The 21226-nt window shown below is 32.6% G+C and overlaps 3 protein-coding genes across 3 annotated transcripts; all 3 read right to left on the bottom strand.

Annotated features, from left to right (window-relative positions):
- Nucleotides 1–45: 45 nt before the first annotated feature.
- On the bottom strand, nucleotides 46–4082 carry LOC110614292 (protein LONGIFOLIA 1). Its single transcript, XM_021755795.2, has 4 exons — nucleotides 3626–4082; nucleotides 2072–3523; nucleotides 1761–1938; nucleotides 46–870 (listed from the first exon to the last, which is right to left on the bottom strand). Exons 1-4 carry the CDS (start codon nucleotides 3770–3772, stop codon nucleotides 281–283), a joined length of 2367 nt encoding a protein of 788 aa, XP_021611487.1. The 5' UTR covers nucleotides 3773–4082; the 3' UTR covers nucleotides 46–280.
- An 11249-nt stretch (nucleotides 4083–15331) lies between these two features.
- On the bottom strand, nucleotides 15332–18060 carry LOC110614357 (guanine nucleotide-binding protein subunit gamma 1). Its single transcript, XM_021755878.2, has 4 exons — nucleotides 17668–18060; nucleotides 15932–15984; nucleotides 15768–15812; nucleotides 15332–15673 (listed from the first exon to the last, which is right to left on the bottom strand). Exons 1-4 carry the CDS (start codon nucleotides 17791–17793, stop codon nucleotides 15589–15591), a joined length of 309 nt encoding a protein of 102 aa, XP_021611570.1. The 5' UTR covers nucleotides 17794–18060; the 3' UTR covers nucleotides 15332–15588.
- Nucleotides 18061–19054: 994 nt separating this feature from the next.
- LOC110614356 (ammonium transporter 2 member 5) lies at nucleotides 19055–20787 on the bottom strand. Its single transcript, XM_021755876.2, has 3 exons — nucleotides 20133–20787; nucleotides 19758–20043; nucleotides 19055–19668 (listed from the first exon to the last, which is right to left on the bottom strand). Exons 1-3 carry the CDS (start codon nucleotides 20730–20732, stop codon nucleotides 19124–19126), a joined length of 1431 nt encoding a protein of 476 aa, XP_021611568.1. The 5' UTR covers nucleotides 20733–20787; the 3' UTR covers nucleotides 19055–19123.
- Nucleotides 20788–21226: the final 439 nt, after the last annotated feature.

Raw genomic sequence — 21226 nt, 5'->3', positions numbered from 1 at the left:
TCTAATACCCAGCGTGAATTAATAATGTGCTTTAAAGCTCACACAATCGAAACATTTTCAATACTTTTTTACACATTAATGGTGAAATGGACGTTAGATTTGCCTGGTTTTCAGGTAAACATGAAATTAAAATCAAACGTTAAACAAGACCCCCGCCCTCCCCTCCCCCAAAAAACCCAAATAAATAAATAAATAAAAGAGCCGAAAGTAAGGAAGAAGGAAAGCGCGCCTACGAAATTCTTTAAAATAATAAAAACAAAGGACGCTTTCTCCCTCGCTTTCAGAAAACCAACTTCCTTCGCGTCCACGGGGTCTGATTGCATTTCCCAGTAAAGGCAGCGAGATCTCGGATGGTTTCGCCGATCAAATCCTTGAAAATTAATCTTTCAATATCTAGAACAGCTTCAGACGTCTCAATGGGGCAATCTCCCCATCCACTGATTGAGTCTCCTGCTAGGTCCTTCTTTAGCATACCACAAATCATCTCCAACAAATCATCCGATGCATCCCTCTCGCGAATTCTTTGAAATTCTGACCAGATTTCTTGCAATTTTGTTTGTCCACTGGCAGAACTTGCACAAGTAATAGTCTTCCAGGGAGGCAATCGCCTCTTCCGACTGAGAATTTCCATGATTGTGTCGAAAATAAGCTTCCTTTGGAGTCTAGAGATTTCAGATGTGTCTTTCCCCTTTAAATACTGTTGCTTTTCTAGCAACAGAAAGACATCAGAGTCTTCAGGTAAATAATTGGAAGCCCTGATGACATCAGAAATATAGATGAAATCAGAGTCGTCTGAATTTCCCTCCGATTTTAATTGCACTGGAGAGATTGCCGGGCTCCAAATATCGTCTTCCAGTTCAGCTAAATGATCTGATGTTCAACAAGAAAATTAATTTGTTAGACGATAAATTGACTAAACCACAGCATTTATTAGAGCACCATTTATAACAAAAGGTTTCGTCAACAATGTCTATATCAGTACGGACCATGACAGCAACAAAGCTCAATAAGCTGACAGATTGAGAAAATGTCCATTAAAAGAGAAGGAGAAAACGAAGCCCATATCCAGCTACCTCTCTAAACCATCACTTTGTTATGATGGCTGTGGGCCATTCTAAAAAGGCTGGCAAAAGTAACATGTTATGCCCTTAACCGGACGCCGCTCAGTCAAGTTCAGCGAAGCATATTCCTTTCGAAGTAGAGAGAGAGGGTACGGTTGGTGTTAGATTTCCTCATATCAGGTAGTTTATACAAAAGGAGGGCATTTTTCCTTTTACCATTCAAGTCCGTCATCGCATCATTGTTGTTACAGTAATTGTTAATAAATAAACATCACTCTAAATACGCCGTCGTTTCCATCCTCCGACGGTAAGATCTCTTCCATGTGACACTACCACCAGCGCCATTAACAATCCCCTGCTTTCTTTTTTACTACACTTGTAAGGAAAACAAGCGACTTGATAAATCAATCCCCGAGTTTTTTTTTTATTAAAATTCTCGATTAATTAAATACTGAGGTGGCATGTAATTAGTGGATTATTTGACCACACTATAGACCACTGTGCCAACCACAGGTAGCCTAGATCTATTGCCTAGAAACAGGGGCTAAAGATCACAAAAGACGTCATTGTTCCGAGAAAAGAAAAACAAAAAAAAAAACAAAAGGGCAAAGGCAAAGGCAAAATCCAGCGATCAAAGTTGCCTCCGCAATAACCAAGTGACCATCTGACCGAATCAAACAGAGTGGCAGGTTTTCATACCTTTGAAATCAAGGCTCCGTTTCATGACAGGCGAAGGAGAAGATTCCTCCTTGTAGTCAAGCACCGATACTGGACTCGGTTGCAACTCGGTCGCTGTCATTTCAGCTATGCTATGAAGTAGCTTATCGCATCTCTCCAGCAGATTCCTACCTTCCTTGTATTCTTCCACCTTCGACCTCTGTAGTAACAATGCCAATAAAATTTTTACCACAAATTAATAATAAACTCATAAACTAAATAACCGGAATCAACTTCGAACTGGAATGCAACAATAAATTTATAAGGAACTCTTCAATTAATTTATGACTTACCTCTGTATCAATCTGAGAATACGTGCTGATACTAGTCTCTGTAATGGAGGATAATTCATCCTCCGCAGTAATAAACATATTCTCCTTTTGGTAAATATCAACCGTTTGTTTCTTGTTTCTGGGCGATCGGTTTGTGGTCTGATCTGGTATGGTTCTCCTCGAACTAAATTTAGGAGATTGAATCGGAGATGCTCTTCTCTGCTCAATTGAATTACTACTTGCTCTCCTCTGCGTTTCAACCGTCAAAGGTCTCCTGTTCGCACTCTTCACGCTGCTCTCACTTCGAGTAGGCGAACTCGAACTCCTACCTTTGTTTTGGATCCGTATATTACGTTCAATCTCCGGTCGCTCACGTCTGGGACTCATTGCCTGCAATGTTTCGCCGGAAAGGTTCGAGTCTCGGCGAACAGCAGGCCTAGCTCTGAAACTCGAAGGAGGCGAATCGTTGCCTATTTTAGCCTGGTTCCTCGTATGAGAGGGAGGCATCGATTTTGCTGGCTTCATTACTATGATTGGAGATTCATCGTCTGGGAAACTCCTGTTATACACAATGTTTGTTTCATTTTTTTGGTTTGATTGCTTCTTGGAGTGTAGAAGACCTTTAAGTTGCAGAGCCTCCAGGATTTGCTTGAGAGTCTCAAGATCCTTTGACGGTTCATCGATTCCTCTCATTTTTAGCCTCTTCTCAATTTCACCGTAGATAGATACAGTATGTTTAGACTCAGGAAAGAAATCAGCCGAATCATAGAAGTTTTTTCTTTGTCCCATGCCTCTGTGAGGTGCCCTAGCCGGTTCAACTCTGGCGTTTCTCACGGCATTATACTCCTTCGGATCTATTGTTCTGCTATTCGTTGTTTGGCTTTTAACAGCACCTTCTCTGATTACATCACTAGTAACATTGCTCTTTGTATTCTGCTGCTGCGACTGCTTTAACTGGAAATTGATGCCGTCGATGAATCGATATTGTAGAAGATCTCTGGAGGCTCTGGACTCTGAAGCAGATCTCCGCAGTTCAGGTTTATTGGCCTGTTCATTTTCCCATTCCGGTAATTTCTCTAGTCCCATCAGCCTTGCGATTACACTAGGCGATCGGTGTTGCCTCTCACTATCATCTGTTTGTTCTCCATTCTTCTCGCAAGGACTGACAGTTAAAATTGCAGCATTTGTACGGATTTCTTTTGGTTTAAGGCTTCCTTTGGCGTCGAAGGTTGCTCTGCTATCAAGAGATAGTCTAGGAGCTTCTTTGCCAAATTTCCATGAAGACCTAGTTCCTTCTTTTAGCTCGAATACCGGAAGAGGAAGATGCAATTTGGCCTGGGACTCCGTCACCGGAGTGTGCTGCTGCTTCAAGTGGCCTGGAGAAGGCGTTGATCTCGTTTGGTCCTCCTCTGATTCTGTCGATCTTGCTGGAGAATCCATACTCTTCTCTGACGCGGGACTCGAATCAACTATCTGAAAATTTGATAGAAGCCAACAAGCATATTAATATAAGCATAATTAGCAATTACTGCATTTTCAGAACAGAGGAAAAGAGAAATAGATAACAAAACGAACCTTAGTGGGAGGGAGGCACTTGGTGGCGTATAGGCGTTTCCCAGTGAGAATATGGTGGCGATCAAAGATCTGAAGGAACCCTGCCATGCACCCCATTTGCTTCCCTATCTGCTTTTCCAGGTTCTGTTCTTGCACCATTTCCGTCATGTTTTGAAGTATATCCTTGACACTTCACCGTCAACTTACTCTCAATCTAGTAATAAGGAAAAGCTCTCTCTGGCGAACTATCGCTCTCCAGTCGTCATCTCTCCCTCTCACTGAGACTACATCAACGTCTCCCGCTTTTCTGGTCTTTTAAAGGCTTGGCGAAGTTGAAGGAAAAGGCAGGGGATAAGGCAAAATGAGGATTCCCTTTTATTATAATTAAAATTTTTTTTTTTCGGGAGGAAGAATTTCCCATTATTTTATTTATTTATTTGCAAATGCCAAACAGTTCTATGCAGTTTTGGGCCGTTTAGGAAATGGCACAATGTGTACTGGACACAGAGCGGGCTTCAAATGGGGGATTGTGAATTTTTTGAGGACTTTATGGTGCAGACCTGCAGCTCTCAGTCGCAGGGAGCCTCCGTGGGTGCTGTATATACGTGTCAGATGCCTGTTTTCTTGAATTTCGCAAGTTTGAACAAATCAGTCTATGACCAACACATTTTATTTCCCAAAACTACCCCTTTCCACTTCATATTATGCATCTCTAACGTATATGTAACTTGCATAAATGTCGGACCTTTCTTGTTACTTCTGAAACCATTTTGGACCCTACTTCTCATTCATACACTTAATTTGAGAGATGAGATGCTTGTTTTAAATGTTATTTTTGGATAATATGTCCAATAGTCGGTTTCTGTTTGAGAGCAAGGTTTGATGTTTAGCAATCATCCATTGTTACAAAAACAGTAGATGGGATTGGTTGAAGGCTACTGGAGCTTGAAAGTTGAAAGAAGACAGACACCAACTGTCATATTCTGGAACTGAAACACTGATGAATGAGCATCAGAAACCTTATTGGTTAAAGTTGAGTCCAATGGATTACCAACGTCCCGAAGCCATCTCAGAGCACCCATATGGCAAAACTTCACTTATAGCTTTAGGTTGAATGATATGATCAGGTGGGTTGCACGTGCACATTAGGCTTTTTTTTTCTCTTTTTCTTTTTCTTTTTTTAACCTTTCACTGACACATAAGAGCTGATTTAAAGAAGCCCATAGAGAGAGAGAGAGAGAAGAGGAACGTTATTGTGAATCACGAGAGCGAAATGGGTTTTTTTATTTACCAAGGTGATTTTGGGGAGTGGGAAAGCAAATGCTATCTATCACATACCAAGCAACGGAAGCTCGTGAACGGCAAAAAACATAACCTGTATCACTTTCCATAACTAATTGAGCATCCAATAGAATATAGGCTAAGTCATGTGGACTGCCTAAACATACTAAAATGTCCTTAAATAAATAGCCTATCTAACAACCGGTTTAATATTTAGTCATTTATAGCAAATACGAAACGCTTTATCGTTTAATTGATTAATTCAGTATAAACATTATAATATATTACACCAAATAAATTAATATATTAAAATATTTATTTGAATTAATATAAATAATTAAATAATATGAAAATAAGTCTAATATAATTTGCTTGGATTCAGTAATTAAAAATATATATCACATTTAAAAAATAACATGAAAATAAAACTAATCCAATATTAGTAGAGTAAAGTTAAGACTATCGTTTTAAAAGTTTTTTCTTATGTTTAAGAAATTTTATGGTTACATGAGACGTGGCATCTTTTGAACTGTTTTTTTCCCCTCATAACATGCATTGAGTATAAACTGTTATTTTATTTAAAAAGTATTTTGAAAAACATTTAATTGTTTTATATTTTTTAATAATAAAATGTACATCAAAATTAACTATTTAATTAACCAAATTATAATCATTTAAAAATTAATAAATTTGAAATAATATTTTCCCATATGGCCCAGAATTGAGCAATGACCCATCCAAATTGGAAACCTAGAAAATACCATTCGTTTCAAACGAATTACTTAAAAAAATAACAAAATTTTAATTTTTTTTAAATGAAAATTTTATAATTTAACACAAAATAAATCCTCTCATTTAAAAAATAAAACAAACATTAATTAATTAAATTAAAATTTTATGAAAATCTTAATTTTAAATTGAACCGGTGAATATCTCATTTGACAGCGGAAGAAGTAAGGGTTGTCATTTTCTTACGTTGGAATAGAATTTTGAAGTCATTTTTCATATGACGAGACATGAAACACGGAATCTAATACTTTTTTTTATTTATTTAAAACATCAAATAATTCTTTCACTTTATGATTGAAATTAGTAAAAATTTATTTTAATTATTTTTTTAATAAAAAAATTTAAACCTTGCATAATTTTGTAAACCTAAAAATGAATCATGTAAACAAAGAGGTTTAAATTGCTCGACAGTGATTGCAACTTGGCCTGAGGTTGTTAGGTCTCTCTAACTTTGTTCCTGGCGTAAAAGGAAAATTGATGATATATATGGTGTGAATCTTGGTCAGAAATCTTCTACTAATTAAATTGGTTTATTAAAAATGGTCATTGGTAATGAAGCTGCTGCATCATCAATTGCTTTGAATTGGGTCAGGTTTAATGAATCAGATGCTTAATCTAACCAATGGATACCCACTTTCTATAAACTCACCAATTACCATACAACTGTTTGTAACGTAACTGCTAAGCTTTCCTAATTTGCTCAAATCCCAAGTCCTTGATGTTGCTGATGGGATTCTGTTTTATCATATAATCTGCCAGTTTTACAATTTAACAACTATTTTAGATTGAATTATTATAAATTTTTTTATAATAATTGACAGTTAAAATTAATTAAAAAAAGTAATTAGCATATTTTTAAGATATTAAAATGTTTTATTTATTTTTTAAAAAAAATTAAGCAGCCAATGAATAATGAGATTGGAGTATGGAAAAGGTGGGGCTGTAATACTGAGAATCATGTGACGTAGAAAGTGGGAAAGGGAAGAAGTAAGAATAGGAATAGGTTAGATAGGGTGTACTGCAGATGCATGTGAGGCTATGTCTCTTTAAACATGCTAGGCTATAGCTCTAAAATATGTCGCATTTTCAGATCTCATCACCCCTCTTATACTCTGTCCTTTATATAAAATTTCAGAAATTCAATCTTATAATATAATTTATCTTAAATAATATTTATAATAAAATTAATTAATTTTATATAATAAACAGTAATTAAATATTTTAGCTCTATATGAAAATAACCAAAGACAAAATTTTCATAGTTAATAATAAAATTATTATTCTCAAATCAAAGGGAAAATTGAAGACAAATTAATAAAATTAGTTTATATAATTTTTTTTAAATTAATCTAAAAAATTTGCAGAAAATGTACCATAATTTTAACTATACATTTTTTTTTAATAAAAAATTAGCCAAACATCTACTTGTATATCTTTTAACAATGGCAGATGCAATATTAACATTTAGTATTCACTCAAATATATATTTAATAATTAAAATTAATTTTTTTAATTTTTTATAAAAAATTTGGGAAGTTAAATATATTATTTTATTAAAACTAAACTTATATTTAATTTTTTTTTACAATTAAAAAATAAAATTTTAAGAGAATAACAGGCCTATCGCGGTTATGTCCATCACTATATTATGTTTCTTAAAAACTATCCTAAATATATATAATTTAAAAAAAATATTGGCAGGCCCAGGGCCCCACCCATCACTTGCTTTCGCTTCTGATAAATAATTGTTTATATATAAATTTAAAATAAAATTATTATTTAATGATTATATTATGAAATAATTTTTTAATTTTAAAAATATATTATTTTAAGAAATTTATTAATTTTTTTATTTTTAATTATTAAATTTTTTTATTTACTTTATATAAAAATATTAGGCGGAAACTCACAATAACAAGCACAGGGTTGAAACCCTAAAAGAAGAAAAAAACTGGTGATTTTCATGGAAGCCTAACCATAAATATTTAATTTGATTTAAAATTAAATTAAATTAAATTAATTAAAAATTAAAATTTTAATATTTATAAAAATTAAATTGAATTAATTTTAGATAGGAATCGAATTGAATCAGTCTAATTTAATTTAATTCAATTTAATTTGATCGATTAAACTTTTTAATAAATTTTTTATTTTTTATATTTTAAAATTTAATTGAAATATTATAATTTTAATTATAATTTAATCTCTTATATTATAAAAAATAATATACTATATTTAATTTTTTTTTTTATTTTTTTATGATTAAAATCGAATTGAAATGATAAAACATTTTAAAATTAAAAATCAAACTTAAATAAATGAAAAATTAATTTAATTTAATTCAATCGTTCTTTTCAATTTGAATTAAATAATGTCCAGATAAATGTTAACAAAATGTACGCACCACTTACTACATGTTGAAGGACAACCATTTATTTACTAAATCACCAAGTATCTCAGAAATTTAAATTCAGGTGATGATCCAAATAAAATAACGATGGCCAAAATCTGTTGCATATGTGTAAACAGAGAAAAGCACGAATAGACCAATAATGAAAAAATCTCAATATTAGAGAACCACCGCCATAAACAAATCACACCACCACAATATGCAGATGAACAACAGAGACAAAAAAGAGGAGGAGATGGTTATAAAACTCCCAGCTAAGCCTTAGAATTAGCTTAGGATCAATGTTAGTATGAGATATACTGCTTATCTACCTTAGCACTTGTTCTCCTCTAGGAACAATATGGCCATCCTCTCTTTGCATTTGTTAGAGGTAAAATAAAATACACGAAAAGATATAAATTTAACAAAACTTTCAACGATTAGTATGAAATCTACTAAAAAATATAACTAAAATTTATTAATTATAAACATACTCTTTCTGAGAAGAGGAGGAGAGTACACCCACTTTCGAGATTGAAGGAAATAAAACTTCCTCCTATGGAAGGCTAAAGCGGCATCACTTTGCTAGTATAATTCAAGGCAGAGGCATGATGAAGCATGAGGATTTTCTTATTTTGCAACCTATATCTTTTGAATATTTAATTTGAAATATATTAGATTTTTTTTTTCGTACGTAGCAGGTCCTAAGTGAATTTAAAAAAAAAAAAAAAGAGAAGAGAAAAGAGTAGGCATTCAATCTTGGTTTTTATTGCGGTCGGCCTTTTTTGCCTTCTGATAAAAAGAATCGGTACCGATAAGTTTGTATAGTTTTTTTTCGCTTATGATGTCTAGAATTTATTTTGGTGGTAATATTTGGTGGAGGAAAGACTGATAATTCTTATCCAACATTAGAGTTTGTTTTAATTTTTTAAGACTGCCCTATAACTATTATAGATGGAAAAAGTCATTCGCCAATGTTTCTCTTCTGGTGCTTGCTTGATGATGGCCTTGTTATGTTCAGTGGAGATTGATTGGCCTCCGGTAGTCCTTCTTTTAGTTGGAATGGTGGTTTTCGCATATCCCTATCTCATTTGCTTTTAATTTTTTTTTTTCATTTTTCGTTTACATGCAATGAATTTTAGGAGTTTCTTGCTATCTCTCTGACTGTTTATTGGGTCACTGTGTTTTGTGCGATGGTGTTGTTAGGACACCATATTTTCAGTTTTAATATTCTTCATTTTATTTTGTGGATTAAGTTTGTATACCATTTATTTTATTGTTTCTTTTAATTAAATGTACTTGTACTAGTTCATTTGGGCCATGTTAAAATGCATAATCTTTGCATTGATAAAAAAAATGTGTCCAGAGAAAAAAAAAGATTATAAATGTGGCGTAGATGGCCAATCGACATACAAGTAGCTAAAACAGCTAATTGGATGAGAAGTAAATGGATAATGGAGCTGAACCCTTCAAGTCCTGGTTACATGAACGTGGAGAGAAGAGATAGAAACAGATCACAGTTTCCAACAATGAACTTGCCATGCCATGCCATGTTCTCTCACTGACACCACTCACCACATTCCTCCATAATTTTATTTTATTGGGGGTAATATTTTCACATTTCCATTCCCTTCTTTTAAAATATAGGCAGCCCACTTTTGTGAGCCGTACGTTGCAACCAGATACATGGGCATGGGGTGATGGTTGCTACTCTGCCCACCCCAAATCTCTTTTAAATAATGTTAGTTGTCAGTCTCTGTAGGGAAGGGTCCAACCTAAGCATCATCTTTTAATTTCTAATTGTTTTTTAGGACTACCCATCTGCTTAGGTTATTAGGGTTTTGCCCTTTTAATTATGATGAAAATTATTTGATTGGGTTAGCTATGGATTTGGGAATTGATGAACCAATCATGATTGATTCAGCAAGTGATGGGTTCTGATTCTGATTCTTATCTGTGGTTTGTTTAATTTCTGCCCACTCTATCCTCCTTTCACATGCCCTTTGGGCGGCAAATGGATTCTCTTACCATTTCCACTTAAAAAAATTTCCCCTCTCACTTCCTCTAATAATTTCCCATACCCATTAATTGTTGAATAAATATTAAGCTAAAATCAGCAAATAATAGCAATTTTAAATATGATAATATATAAAAGGAAAATAGAAAGAAGGATAAGATCTTAAAGTTGAAGATGGAAGAAAAAGGGAATATGGATTGGAGAAGATATGTAAAAGAGAAGCACATGCGAGGAGTTGGCAGACATTGTCACGTAGCAGCCAAAGGCTAAGAATCTCATTATTGTATTTGGAGATTTTTTTTCCAAAAATATATATATTTTTAATATATTGAGAAATTAGTGATGAAAAATAAATTTTATAATTAGAGTTTATTCGTAAAAAATAATTTATATTTAAAAAATATTTTTTAAAAATAATTAATTTTATCTTTTATTATTTAATTTTAATTTTAAAAAATATATTTAACTTTTTCCATATAAAAATAATTAGTGATTAGTATTATATAATTCAGTTTAAAATTGAATCGAATTAAATAAATTAAAAATTAAAATTTTAATATTTATGAAAATCAAATTAATTTTACGTAGAAATCGGATTGAACTAATTTAATTTAGTTTGATCGATTTAGTTTTTAATAAACCTTTTATTTTTTATTTTTTAATATTTTAAAATTTAAATAAAACATTTCAATCTTGATTATGGTATAATATCTCTATATTATTAAAAATAATATACTATTATCACTAATAGATTCGATTTAATTTTTTTTATTTTTTTTTAAATAAAATCAAACTAAACTAAAATAATTAAAACTTTTAAAATTAAAAATTAAATTAAATCAAATTAAATTTTTAAATTAATTTAATTCAGTCAGTTTTTTTAATTTAAATCAAATACCATTCATCTCCAAAAATGATGCTAAAATTTTAAAAAATGAATTTTTATTTTTTAAAAAATATTTTTTTAATATTTCAAATACCAAAAAAAAAAATTTTTTTTAAATACAAAATATTTTTCATCAAACAAATAAACTTCAATTATAATTTTATAATTTTTTCAATAGAAATATAAAACAGAAGAATGGAGTGAGTGTCAAGTGTCAACGTAGTCAAAATTATGAATGCACATTGCTCCCTATCATCCACATGCTTCTCCAATCACTTCACTTTTTCTGCTTTTCAAAAAAAAAAAAAAAAAAAAAAACATTCATATGATTTGGTATCTTAATTATTAAGCTTGTTTTGGTGATACACCTCTCCTTTTATTTTAAAAATTAGGTATGCAACTTAGTTATACTCATATCATTTCTGATCACCAAAATATATTTTAATATAATTAAATCTAAAAAAATATACTTTTTTTCCAAAAAAATATTTTATTCATTTTTTAAATTTTATTAATATTATTATATATAAATCAATTAATATCAATTATTTTTAAAATTAATTTAATTAAAAAAATATGGCTTATAATTACTAATTTATTTGTTGACTAAAAAAATATCCTGATGAATTATTGAAGCAAATTGTATATTTTATAATTATAATGGCGGAAATGAAAATCCTAATTTATCATGTGTTTATTTAATTATAAATTCTATATGTCGATTATATAAAGTAAAAAAAACAATAACACGTGTAAGGAAATGTTAGGTCCGTTATATAACTAAAAACACGTGCGGCTGTTTTCCGTTTTTTGACGAGTGCCTGGAGTTTCTTATAATAATGGCAATTTTTATTTTTCATTTTTTTATTTAAAAAAGGCAAAATTTATGCATTGCATAAATTGTATTTTGGTTTGATTTTCCCAAAAGGTCCCTCTAAAGGATAATCAGCTGGGAAAATATTATTGAATACAATTTTCTTAGAAACAGTCGATAATTTTAATATTTTAAATTTAATATATACTTAATTGAAAATCTTAAAATAATTTTAATTTTAATTTGTATAATAAAATATTTTTTAATAGCAACTCCAATATATAATAATAATAATAATTAAACAAATGGTTTCTAACAATCAAAATTTTTATTTCTATTTACACTATATTAATATTTGAAAATCTTCACTTTATTTTATATTTCTTGAATTTATTTTAAAAAACATTTCCTTAACATTTTTATTTGCTCATTCATCATAGAATGAACAAAATTTAGATTTAGAAAATCATTCAAAATTTAGTATTTAAACGTAAGTGTTTTTGTTTAATTCATTCAAATTTTGAGGTTCTTAAAATTTTTAATTAAATCTCAATTGTTTTTTTACTTGAAAAATTCACTGAAAATAGGCTTGCATTCAATCTAATAGAGATTAAAAATTAAAATTTCAAAAATAAAAATACAGTTGACTTTGCTAAAATTTCAAAAATTAATTTGGTGGATTTGATTCATGAAAATCGAACCGAACTTATTTTAGTCAGAAACTGAATCAAACTGAACCAGATTAATTTGATTTGATTTATCAGCGATTTAAATTTTTGATAAATTTTTTATTTTTTATATTTTATTTTTAATATTTTAAAATTTAATTTTTATTTTGATTATCATCTAATATTTCTATATTATTAAAAATAATATATTATTATCACTAATCGGTTCAGTTTAATTTTTTAATTTTTTTTTAAATAAATTCGAATCGATTCGAATCGAATCGAAATGACTAAAAACTTTTAAATTAAAAATCAAATCGAATTGAAATCAATAAAAATTAAAATTTTGAATTAATTTAATTTGATTAATTTTTTAAATTTAAATAAAAACAGTTTAATTTTTTAATTTTTTTATAAATAAACTCGAATCGAATCGAAATGACTAAAAATTTTTAAATTAAAAATTAAATCGAATTGAAATCAATAAAAATTAAAATTTTAAATTAATTTAATTTGATTAATTTTTTAAATTTAAATAAAATACTGCTCATCCCAATAATGACTCCACCTCTCCTTTTAAGTCTTTAGATTTTCTTTCTATAATTTTTCATCTTAAATTAAGATTTTTGGCCGTACACTCTTCATAGACCTTAGGTTTTTTTTTTTTTCCCTTTTCATAATACATCATCATGATTGTTCATTCTTTGTAGACTATAGAGTGATGTTTATTTTGGTTGGAATTCTTCTTAGACCTTAGATTAGGGCACATTTTTGGGCATGTAAATATTAATTAATATCAATTATGTTAATTCTCCATAGACTCATAGGCTTATAGTATACAATATATCCTTGTATATATGCAAAAATTAATATACTCTTACCTATAGAATAGGAATTTCAGATATTATTATTATTTTATATAGACATGAATGATTGAGCTATTGATATACTCTATAGATATAGAATAGAAATTTGAGATATTATTATTATTATATATGATTAATTAATAAAACTTTTAAAATATTAAAATATATTTTTTAAAATTAAATAATTAACTAATGAATTTTTATAAGCTACCCTCTTAATTCTAATAGTGGAAAAGGGCAAATCGGAAGTGGACAAAGCGATGAAAAGCATAGTAAAAGAGATGCTTCATAATAACGGTCTTCTAGGGTTGTCTGGAAAAATAATAATAAGGAAAAGAAGTGGAGTTCATGGTTGGGAAGTGTATCCCAATGTGCTAAAAGCAGTGAGCTTTATGACGGACGATGCATGCTCACACTCACCCATTTAAGAATGGGAGTTTCATTGGAGAAACCAATTAAACAACATGGAGCTACTGTAACTTGCTCAGACAACATATATATTAATTAATACTACCTAATTAAATTGATAATGTATTAATTACTAACGTTTAAGAATAGTGTTCAAGTCTTTCAATGAGAATAATAATACTATAGTGTCTAACTCTTCCTTAAATCGATGCATAATCATACATTAGCATATGGTAATGGTTGACGCCATCCTTTATCAATCTCCTTTTCATTGGTTTAATAAATTAAATTACTACCAAAGCATCAATATCTAAACACAAGAGTTGCATTTTTATCAGCCAGTTGCAATGTTATACTCTAAATTATTTCCACTGAAATTCTCAAGACCTACTAATAGACTAAAACCCATTGATATTAGTTATAATTTAGTAGAAGTAGAGACTTTTAGATTAATTTTCAAATCCCTTTGTATCCTGTATGTTGCCTTGTTAAGGGGTATCATTAGTAGAAAAAAAAATAAAAGGAAAAAGGAAAAAGTTGATTTGTGTGAGTTAGGTGGGCTTTAGGTCTTCTGGGCTAAAGGCTAAAGACCCCCATCATAATGAGGCCATTTACTCATTTAGTGGCATTACCAATGCGCCGTAAAGCTGGCAACGCTTGGACTGAGCCCAAATCTAGCTCAACCCTATTGTTGAACTGCTCTATCACTGTTTTTCACTTTTTCAATATCACCCCAAAGGTATCTCGTTTTTTGGATGACATTCTTATAGTTATTATTATTATTATTATTATTATTTTATGATTGGTTCCAACTAGGACTCAGATAAATGAATTAAAGCCCGGATGATATTTTTATTATTATTAAAAAAATTATTTGATGGATAAGTTTTAAGCAATATTAATAAGAGTTGTATACGGTGGAACAATCGTGATTTACTTTACGTCAGTAGTAATTTATTCAACGAGCTTCTATGTAATATCTCATTCTGTTTTATGCTTAATTCTTATTTTTCTTAAATATGAGAAATCGTGTAATAATTTAATTTAAAAATTAGCAATAATAATAGAATCTAGAAAGATGGCGATCAATGCTCTGCTGCTAGTTGCAGTATAAACGATTTCGCTCCCTCTACTAGTCATAATGCAGGAAAGCGTTTGACAAAAAATAAAAAGAAAGTAATTTTCCTCTTTTGTCAACATATGCTTAACTCCATAAAAAGGTAAAGAGGCTGAAATCTACATGTTGTATGCCTCTGATCCTCTAAGATGGAAGCAAGACTTAATCTTCGGTTATCCTCTTACACAAATCCAATGGCAACTAATACTCCACAACAATTTTGTAGTTATTTTAAGAGTCATTTTAGATTTTGAGAGTGCACATATGTAAATTATGTTTAATAAAAGAATTCAAACATTGGCGTCGGTTCATATTTATATCTACCATTTTTTTTAAGTCCATCCAAGTCTCTAACCTCACCTCTACGTCTGACTTTGTTTCTATTCACTACCTGATTTTTTAGTTTCCAATATCGTATCAGAACTCGTCCGCCGCAAGCCCGCCCCAGTATGCCCTCTGCAAAGACCAAGTAAATGATGAATCCTAGACCCCAAGACAAATGTTGTTGTTGTTCTTATTCTTTTAAGCTGTGAGAAGAAAAATCCATGTAATAATTCTCAGTAGCGGTGCCAAACTTGACTTACAAACGTGATCAGAACAGACCAACAAAGACTTTACATCAACTATAACCTAAGGACTTTTCATTTCAAGCAGTAGAAAAATTAATTGACCATGTTCACAAGTTTGTTATGCAACATATGTTTAAGCCTCCAGCTGAAAAATCACAATAAATGTTAGATTGCTTCAAGTCAGAGTATCCAGCATCGGCAACCTTGAGATTCCTGGGGCCCCTCAAACCATCGATCCCATAATGGGTTTACAGGGCCATTAGTTCTGTAATTGGGGAAAAAAAAAAGTTGATTGAGCACTATAGATACAAAGATTTCATGTCAAAACAGGAAAAAAACACAGGAGTTGCGGAAGTTACTCTGAGAGTAATGGATCAGGTGTGTCACCGACATTCACCAGCAATCTGAGGAGCACCAACAAAATTGATTTTAATCCTAGTCAAATTCTTACCGAGACTAACAGGTCAAGTACTATTCTACTTTTTTTTTTTTTTTGGTCAAGACCATGACTTAGTGCACTTACTCTTCACACACTGTTGATATATTATCTGTTCTCTCAAGCTCACCCAGCTCCTCCTGTATGAGTTCATGTAACAAGCTTAATAAGAATTAAATCCATGAGACTTGTTAAAAGCCAATTGATGGCATGCAATGCAAATATTACTTCCTGCAGCACTCAATGACAGAGAGAAAGACATGACAGTTCAGCCGCAACGATAAGCACCAAGTGACTTCACACAAGAAGATGGCTCATACCATGTCCGTGTGAAGGAAATTTGTATGGGGCAACCCCTATTGTAACCCATAATCTCCAAACCAACAGGGTGGTCAGATTTCCTAAACCCAAAGGATAATGCCAGGTTAAAAACCTGCGACTCTAAAACAAGAAAACTCCATGAAACATGTTCAAAGAAAATGCAAACCATGATGGCAATTTTCATATTAAAATTTATACAAGTAAGCAGTGTCATAGGCTACTTAACCACAATAAACAACTACAAAAAGAAGACAGGGTATAGCCATAGCTGACTGCAGTGCTTTCAACACTTATGGGTGCAGTGCAACAGGTAACAACAGAAACCCGAGAGAATTATTTGGAAGAGCAACCAGTATGTTTGAATTACTGGAGGGCTTAAGACCAAGAAATATTCAACAAGTGTAATTTGTAAGAATGTTAAGAGGGATTGTACTCAAAATTGCACAATGTATGTGTAATTTTACATCTATGAGGGAGAAAATGCAAAAATCTACTCAGAGTGCGGCCACTAGGTCCCAACCCTCAAGCGGTCCTTCCTTTTTCATAACTGCAATAAAAGGAACTTTAGGAGATATGCCTATCAGCGACAATTGTTCACTCCTATCATCATTCCTCACCAGAACTTAAAACATAGTTCTGCAAAAACAGGTTATATATGACTCAGTTCTCTGTTCCCGCTCAATATAATTTAGCAAACAAATTAAGTAATAACTCTAGCCTACACTTGATCCAAAATATGATTACTTTGATCCTCTGAGACACATGGTATGTCAAAATTGGTGGTTGAACATATTAATACAGCTCTATAAAGAAAATTCTAGACGCCTATTCACACTGTTGGTTTGCAGCATCTCCATAACAATGTCAAGTGAATATCCCCATTTGATCAGGATTTCAAACTAAAAAAAGGAGGACTTCATATGACCATTTCAACACAAAAAATTCAAGTCAAACTATAGGTATATAGTGCAGGAGGCTGTAGAGTAATAAACATAATACTAAATCTAGCTTAAAGTATATTTCACATTCTTCAGTTTTATCCTCAAAACAATTTTCAACTCGTAAATTTTGGACCAATGCCGACACTTGTAGCATGTATAGGGTAGAGCACATTAAGCATACATTGACCAAAATTTCCAAATTCTTGAATCAACCAGTAAATTATCTTCTTCTACGCAATAAGCTAGCCATAGGTCTCATTAACACCCAAAATAACCCTAACTGCACATGAAATAGGCAGCACTAAGTTCACAGTGACCTAGACAAAATCTTGAATATTGAGTTGAATCTGGTGAGCAAAGTAAGAGTCAATTAGATTTACCAAGAAAGGAAGCGAACAGAATCCAAAAGCATAAAAAGAAAACTATTTAAAATCAGTCCCTTTTTTCCTCCCTCGCAAATCAAGATAGAGTAAAGCTGCAACATTATTCTAGTAAAATAAAAATATAATTCCAAGAACACAAAAGCAAGCAATAAAGAAGAATTCCGAAAAGGAAACGAACCTCCAAGCACTTGATTTCTTGCTCGACGCGCTTAAGCTCAGCAAGAATCCGATGCTTACCTCTGGTATCAGGTCCAGCAGCAGCAACGACCTGTTCATCGACCGACGACGCCGTTTCAGACTCCATAAGCGAGAATTTAGAACTAGAACTCCATCATCATTTGAGAGGTTTCGGGGAATCACCGCATTGAAAATGAAGAAAGAGAAGGAATCATAGGACGCATCACAGATCTAAATAAGAGCAAAGAGAGGATTAAATGTCCGTACAATGTTTGATTTTTCGCGGAGACCTTTCGTCCAGTTGTTTTTAGCTCTCTTCAACGCAGAAAACACAAAGGACTTTTCCTCTCTTTCTTCTTTGAAAGTTTTTCTTTTCTTATCTGTCTCTTCCTCCTTTCCCTGTGCTATTTTATTTATTTATTTCGATGATGACAAGGAATAATTATTAAATAAAAAAATAAATTTTTTTAATGAAATTTAAATATAAAAATTATTTAATATAAGCTGCAACTATAATAAGTTTTGAATTTACATGAGAATAAATTTATTATCAATTAGATTCATAATTATTATCTTAGTTTATTAAAATGAAATGAAAAATTCAAAGTGAAGATTATGAAATATCCAATAGAAGGAATTTTGTAAGGTGGTGGCGGCCAGGGCCACCACAGGGATGCGATTGAAGAGCAAATGGAAATGGTAAGTTGTCGATAGGGCCTCAAACACACACCTCCTCTCTCCTTGCCTACCCACTCGGCAAAGTGCCTTTGAAAGCTGTCTTTTTCTGCTTTATTTGGAAGCTCTCCCCCACATGCCAATTTTCATATTCACTTATTTGCTATTTGGCCAATCTGCTCCAAAAGCTCTCAAATTATATAACATATCACCTTTTTAAAATTCTTTGGATTATTTTAACAATTTAAAATATTTATATTCTATTAATTAATACAATCATGATTGTGCCAGTCAGGCCATGCTAGGAGATATTATAAATTATATATTGAGATTCATCCAGTTTGAATTTGGCAGTCTTCTTTTTGAGAATCTCATTATGTAAAGTTTTGAAATAATTAAGTAATTTTTTATTGATAATAAAAATTATAATTTTAGGTCACTATATGTTATTTTATAGACTATCCTCTCTACCAGATAAATTCGGTCCATCAATAAAATTAAAATTTTTAGATGGATTCGGATTAATGTCGAAGCAAAGCAGGAAATTGTAAGAGAACATGGTTTCAGTCTTATTACAGAAGATCAGAACATCAAAGTCATATACTTATCAATAAAGCCCAAATACGACAAAGAAAAAGGCCCAATGAAAAATTCACATTAAATTTTTCATTAAGTGAGCAAAAAGAAATGAAAACAAGAAAATAAAAAATATAAAAAAAAAAAAAAGAAGAAGGAAAATGAAGGACAATTATAAAAGGCAAAGCCTGTGTAGAAGTTGAAAATCAAGCCATTTCAACTTGACCACCTTTTGGGACCACCTGAGGGAACTCTTCATAAACGGAATTATGCTTGGACTCATATTTCTCCCCATCTCCCCACAACGCATAAGCCTCTTCTCCATGAATTGCATCATCTCCAGTTTGCAGTTCATCATCAGCCAGTCTCAGAGGAATCACAAATTTTATCAAGAAACAAATCACGCTCGTCGTGAAAATGTTCAGAATAATCACGAAAATTATCCCAAGCAATTGAATTCCCATTTGCTTGAACCCTGCACTCGTCCTGCCAGTTTGCAGGCCATAGGCAAGTCCTATGTAGTGCTGCCAGTTATCTACCATGTAGAATATGCGGTTTAGTTTTGGCTCTGCGAAGAAGCCAGTGAGGATGCCGCCTAAGCTTCCGGCAACTGCATGGGTGTGGAAAACTGCCATCGTATCATCTACTTGCTTCAGAAGCCATATTTTCTTGTGCAGGACCATCATCGTGTACCATGGGATGCTGCCTGACATCAGTCCCATTAGAATTGCTGCCCATCCTTGGACAACTCCTGTTCAACCATAATTACTGTTATTCGTTTTTGTAAATCATTTTTATGGTTTGGTTCTTAGAAAAAATTATCAAAAAACAAGTACGTACCAGCAGCAGGGGTGATGCAAACTAGACCGGTGATCATGCCTTGTGTGGCTCCAATCACAGAGGGTTTCCCAAAGAAAATTATGTCAAGAAAGAGCCAGGTGAGCAAACTAGTAGCAGTACAAACATGGGTGTTAAGGACGGCCAGAGATGCATCTATGCTGACTGAGTAAGGATCTCCACCGTTGAATCCAGTCCACCCCATCCAAAGAAGTCCAGCACCTGCCAACATAAGAAGGATGTTGTTTGGTGGGAATCTTTCTCTGTCCTTGTTTGCTCTTGGCCCAACCTGTGCCATTATCATTCACATAATTATGTTAGACAACAAATTTCCAAGTTTTTCAACTCAAAAAAGTTTGAGTGACTAGCTATAGTTACCCAAAAAGCTGCAGTGAAACCAGCAACCCCAGATGAGAGATGAATCACATATCCTCCGGAGTAATCTATAATGCCCATCTTAGCCAACCATCCATTTAAGCTCCATATGCTATAAGCAGTAAAAGTGTAAGAGAAGGTGAGCCAAAGCGGCACAAACAACATCCATGCATGAAAATTCATTCTCCCAAGCAATGCCCCAGCAATCAAAATCAATGTTATAGCTGCAAATACGAACTGGAAATATATCATTGTAGCGTTAGGGAATTTCCCTAGGAAAGCTTGGCTCAATAAATATTTCTGGTCCAAGGAAACATCGGGCTTCCCAAGAAAAGGCACAAACTGTTCCCCAAATGACATCCGGTAACCCCATCCCACCCAGCAAACTAACACCGCTGCGAAGGCGTACAAGGCCATGAACGCGGAGTTCACGGCCCATTTCTTCTTCACTATGCTCCCATAGAGGATCACCAGGCCAGGTACGCTCTGGAGACCTACTAGAGTTGCTGCAGTGAGCTGCCATGCGTTGTCCGCTTTGCTAAGCCATTCTGGGCTGGACTCGTCAGGCATGAGACCGGAGGGGAGGTTCCATGGTGTAGACATCTGGGCTGTGCAGGATTAAGAAGAACGTGCGTCTGAAAGAAATGAGATACGGCGAGGAAGAGTGGTGGGCGTATATATAGGTGAGAATAGTTGGCGGAATGTTGCAGAAATAATAGTGAGCCTGGCTCTTGCTGAACTATGCAGTTTCTTTGCCGTTTTGCTGCCTAGCCGGCTCAGTTGGATAAACAATTCAATATATTAATTAAGCAGGATTTGTCACGTAAAGGGAAACTCAGAAAAAACTAGTGGGTTAGAGATGTCGTATTGTTGGTTAGCGGAGAGTCCAACAGCTACGAGTTTTAGCAACGGAATCCCCGCCAAGAAAATGGGCTGGTTACATTCTAGCATAGATGCTTCCAAGGGAATCCTGAAGAAGTTAGATTATTATTCATAACCCAATTACAAGCTCAGATGAAGCAGACATGCCAATGAGTGTGAAAAACTAGGTGCTTTTCATCACATATAATTCAAGGCTGGTAATGAAAATGACGTGC

Source organism: Manihot esculenta, chromosome 5 (assembly GCF_001659605.2).
Source record: "Manihot esculenta cultivar AM560-2 chromosome 5, M.esculenta_v8, whole genome shotgun sequence".
NCBI classification, from domain to species: Eukaryota; Viridiplantae; Streptophyta; class Magnoliopsida; order Malpighiales; family Euphorbiaceae; genus Manihot; species Manihot esculenta.
This window is presented reverse-complemented; position numbering and strand designations above follow the sequence as displayed.

What these genes read in the sequence shown, in the direction of transcription:
- LOC110614292 (XM_021755795.2), bottom strand. Translation starts at nt 3,772, where the DNA reads ATGACGGAAATGGTGCAAGAACAGAACCTGGAAAAGCAGATAGGGAAG. An exon ending in AGTGCCTCCCTCCCACTAAG is followed by an intron (nt 3,524 to 3,625) that starts GTTCGTTTTGTT and finishes TCAAATTTTCAG; the next exon opens with ATAGTTGATTCGAGTCCCGC. An exon ending in ATTCTCAGATTGATACAGAG is followed by an intron (nt 1,939 to 2,071) that starts GTAAGTCATAAA and finishes TTGTTACTACAG; the next exon opens with AGGTCGAAGGTGGAAGAATA.
- LOC110614356 (XM_021755876.2), bottom strand. Translation starts at nt 20,732, where the DNA reads ATGTCTACACCATGGAACCTCCCCTCCGGTCTCATGCCTGACGAGTCC. An exon ending in GTTTCACTGCAGCTTTTTGG is followed by an intron (nt 20,044 to 20,132) that starts GTAACTATAGCT and finishes ATAATGGCACAG; the next exon opens with GTTGGGCCAAGAGCAAACAA. An exon ending in TTGCATCACCCCTGCTGCTG is followed by an intron (nt 19,669 to 19,757) that starts GTACGTACTTGT and finishes ATGGTTGAACAG; the next exon opens with GAGTTGTCCAAGGATGGGCA.
- LOC110614357 (XM_021755878.2), bottom strand. Translation starts at nt 17,793, where the DNA reads ATGGAGTCTGAAACGGCGTCGTCGGTCGATGAACAGGTCGTTGCTGCT. An exon ending in AAGAAATCAAGTGCTTGGAG is followed by an intron (nt 15,985 to 17,667) that starts GTTCGTTTCCTT and finishes GAACTCATACAG; the next exon opens with GAGGAGCTGGGTGAGCTTGA. An exon ending in ATATCAACAGTGTGTGAAGA is followed by an intron (nt 15,813 to 15,931) that starts GTAAGTGCACTA and finishes GGTGCTCCTCAG; the next exon opens with ATTGCTGGTGAATGTCGGTG.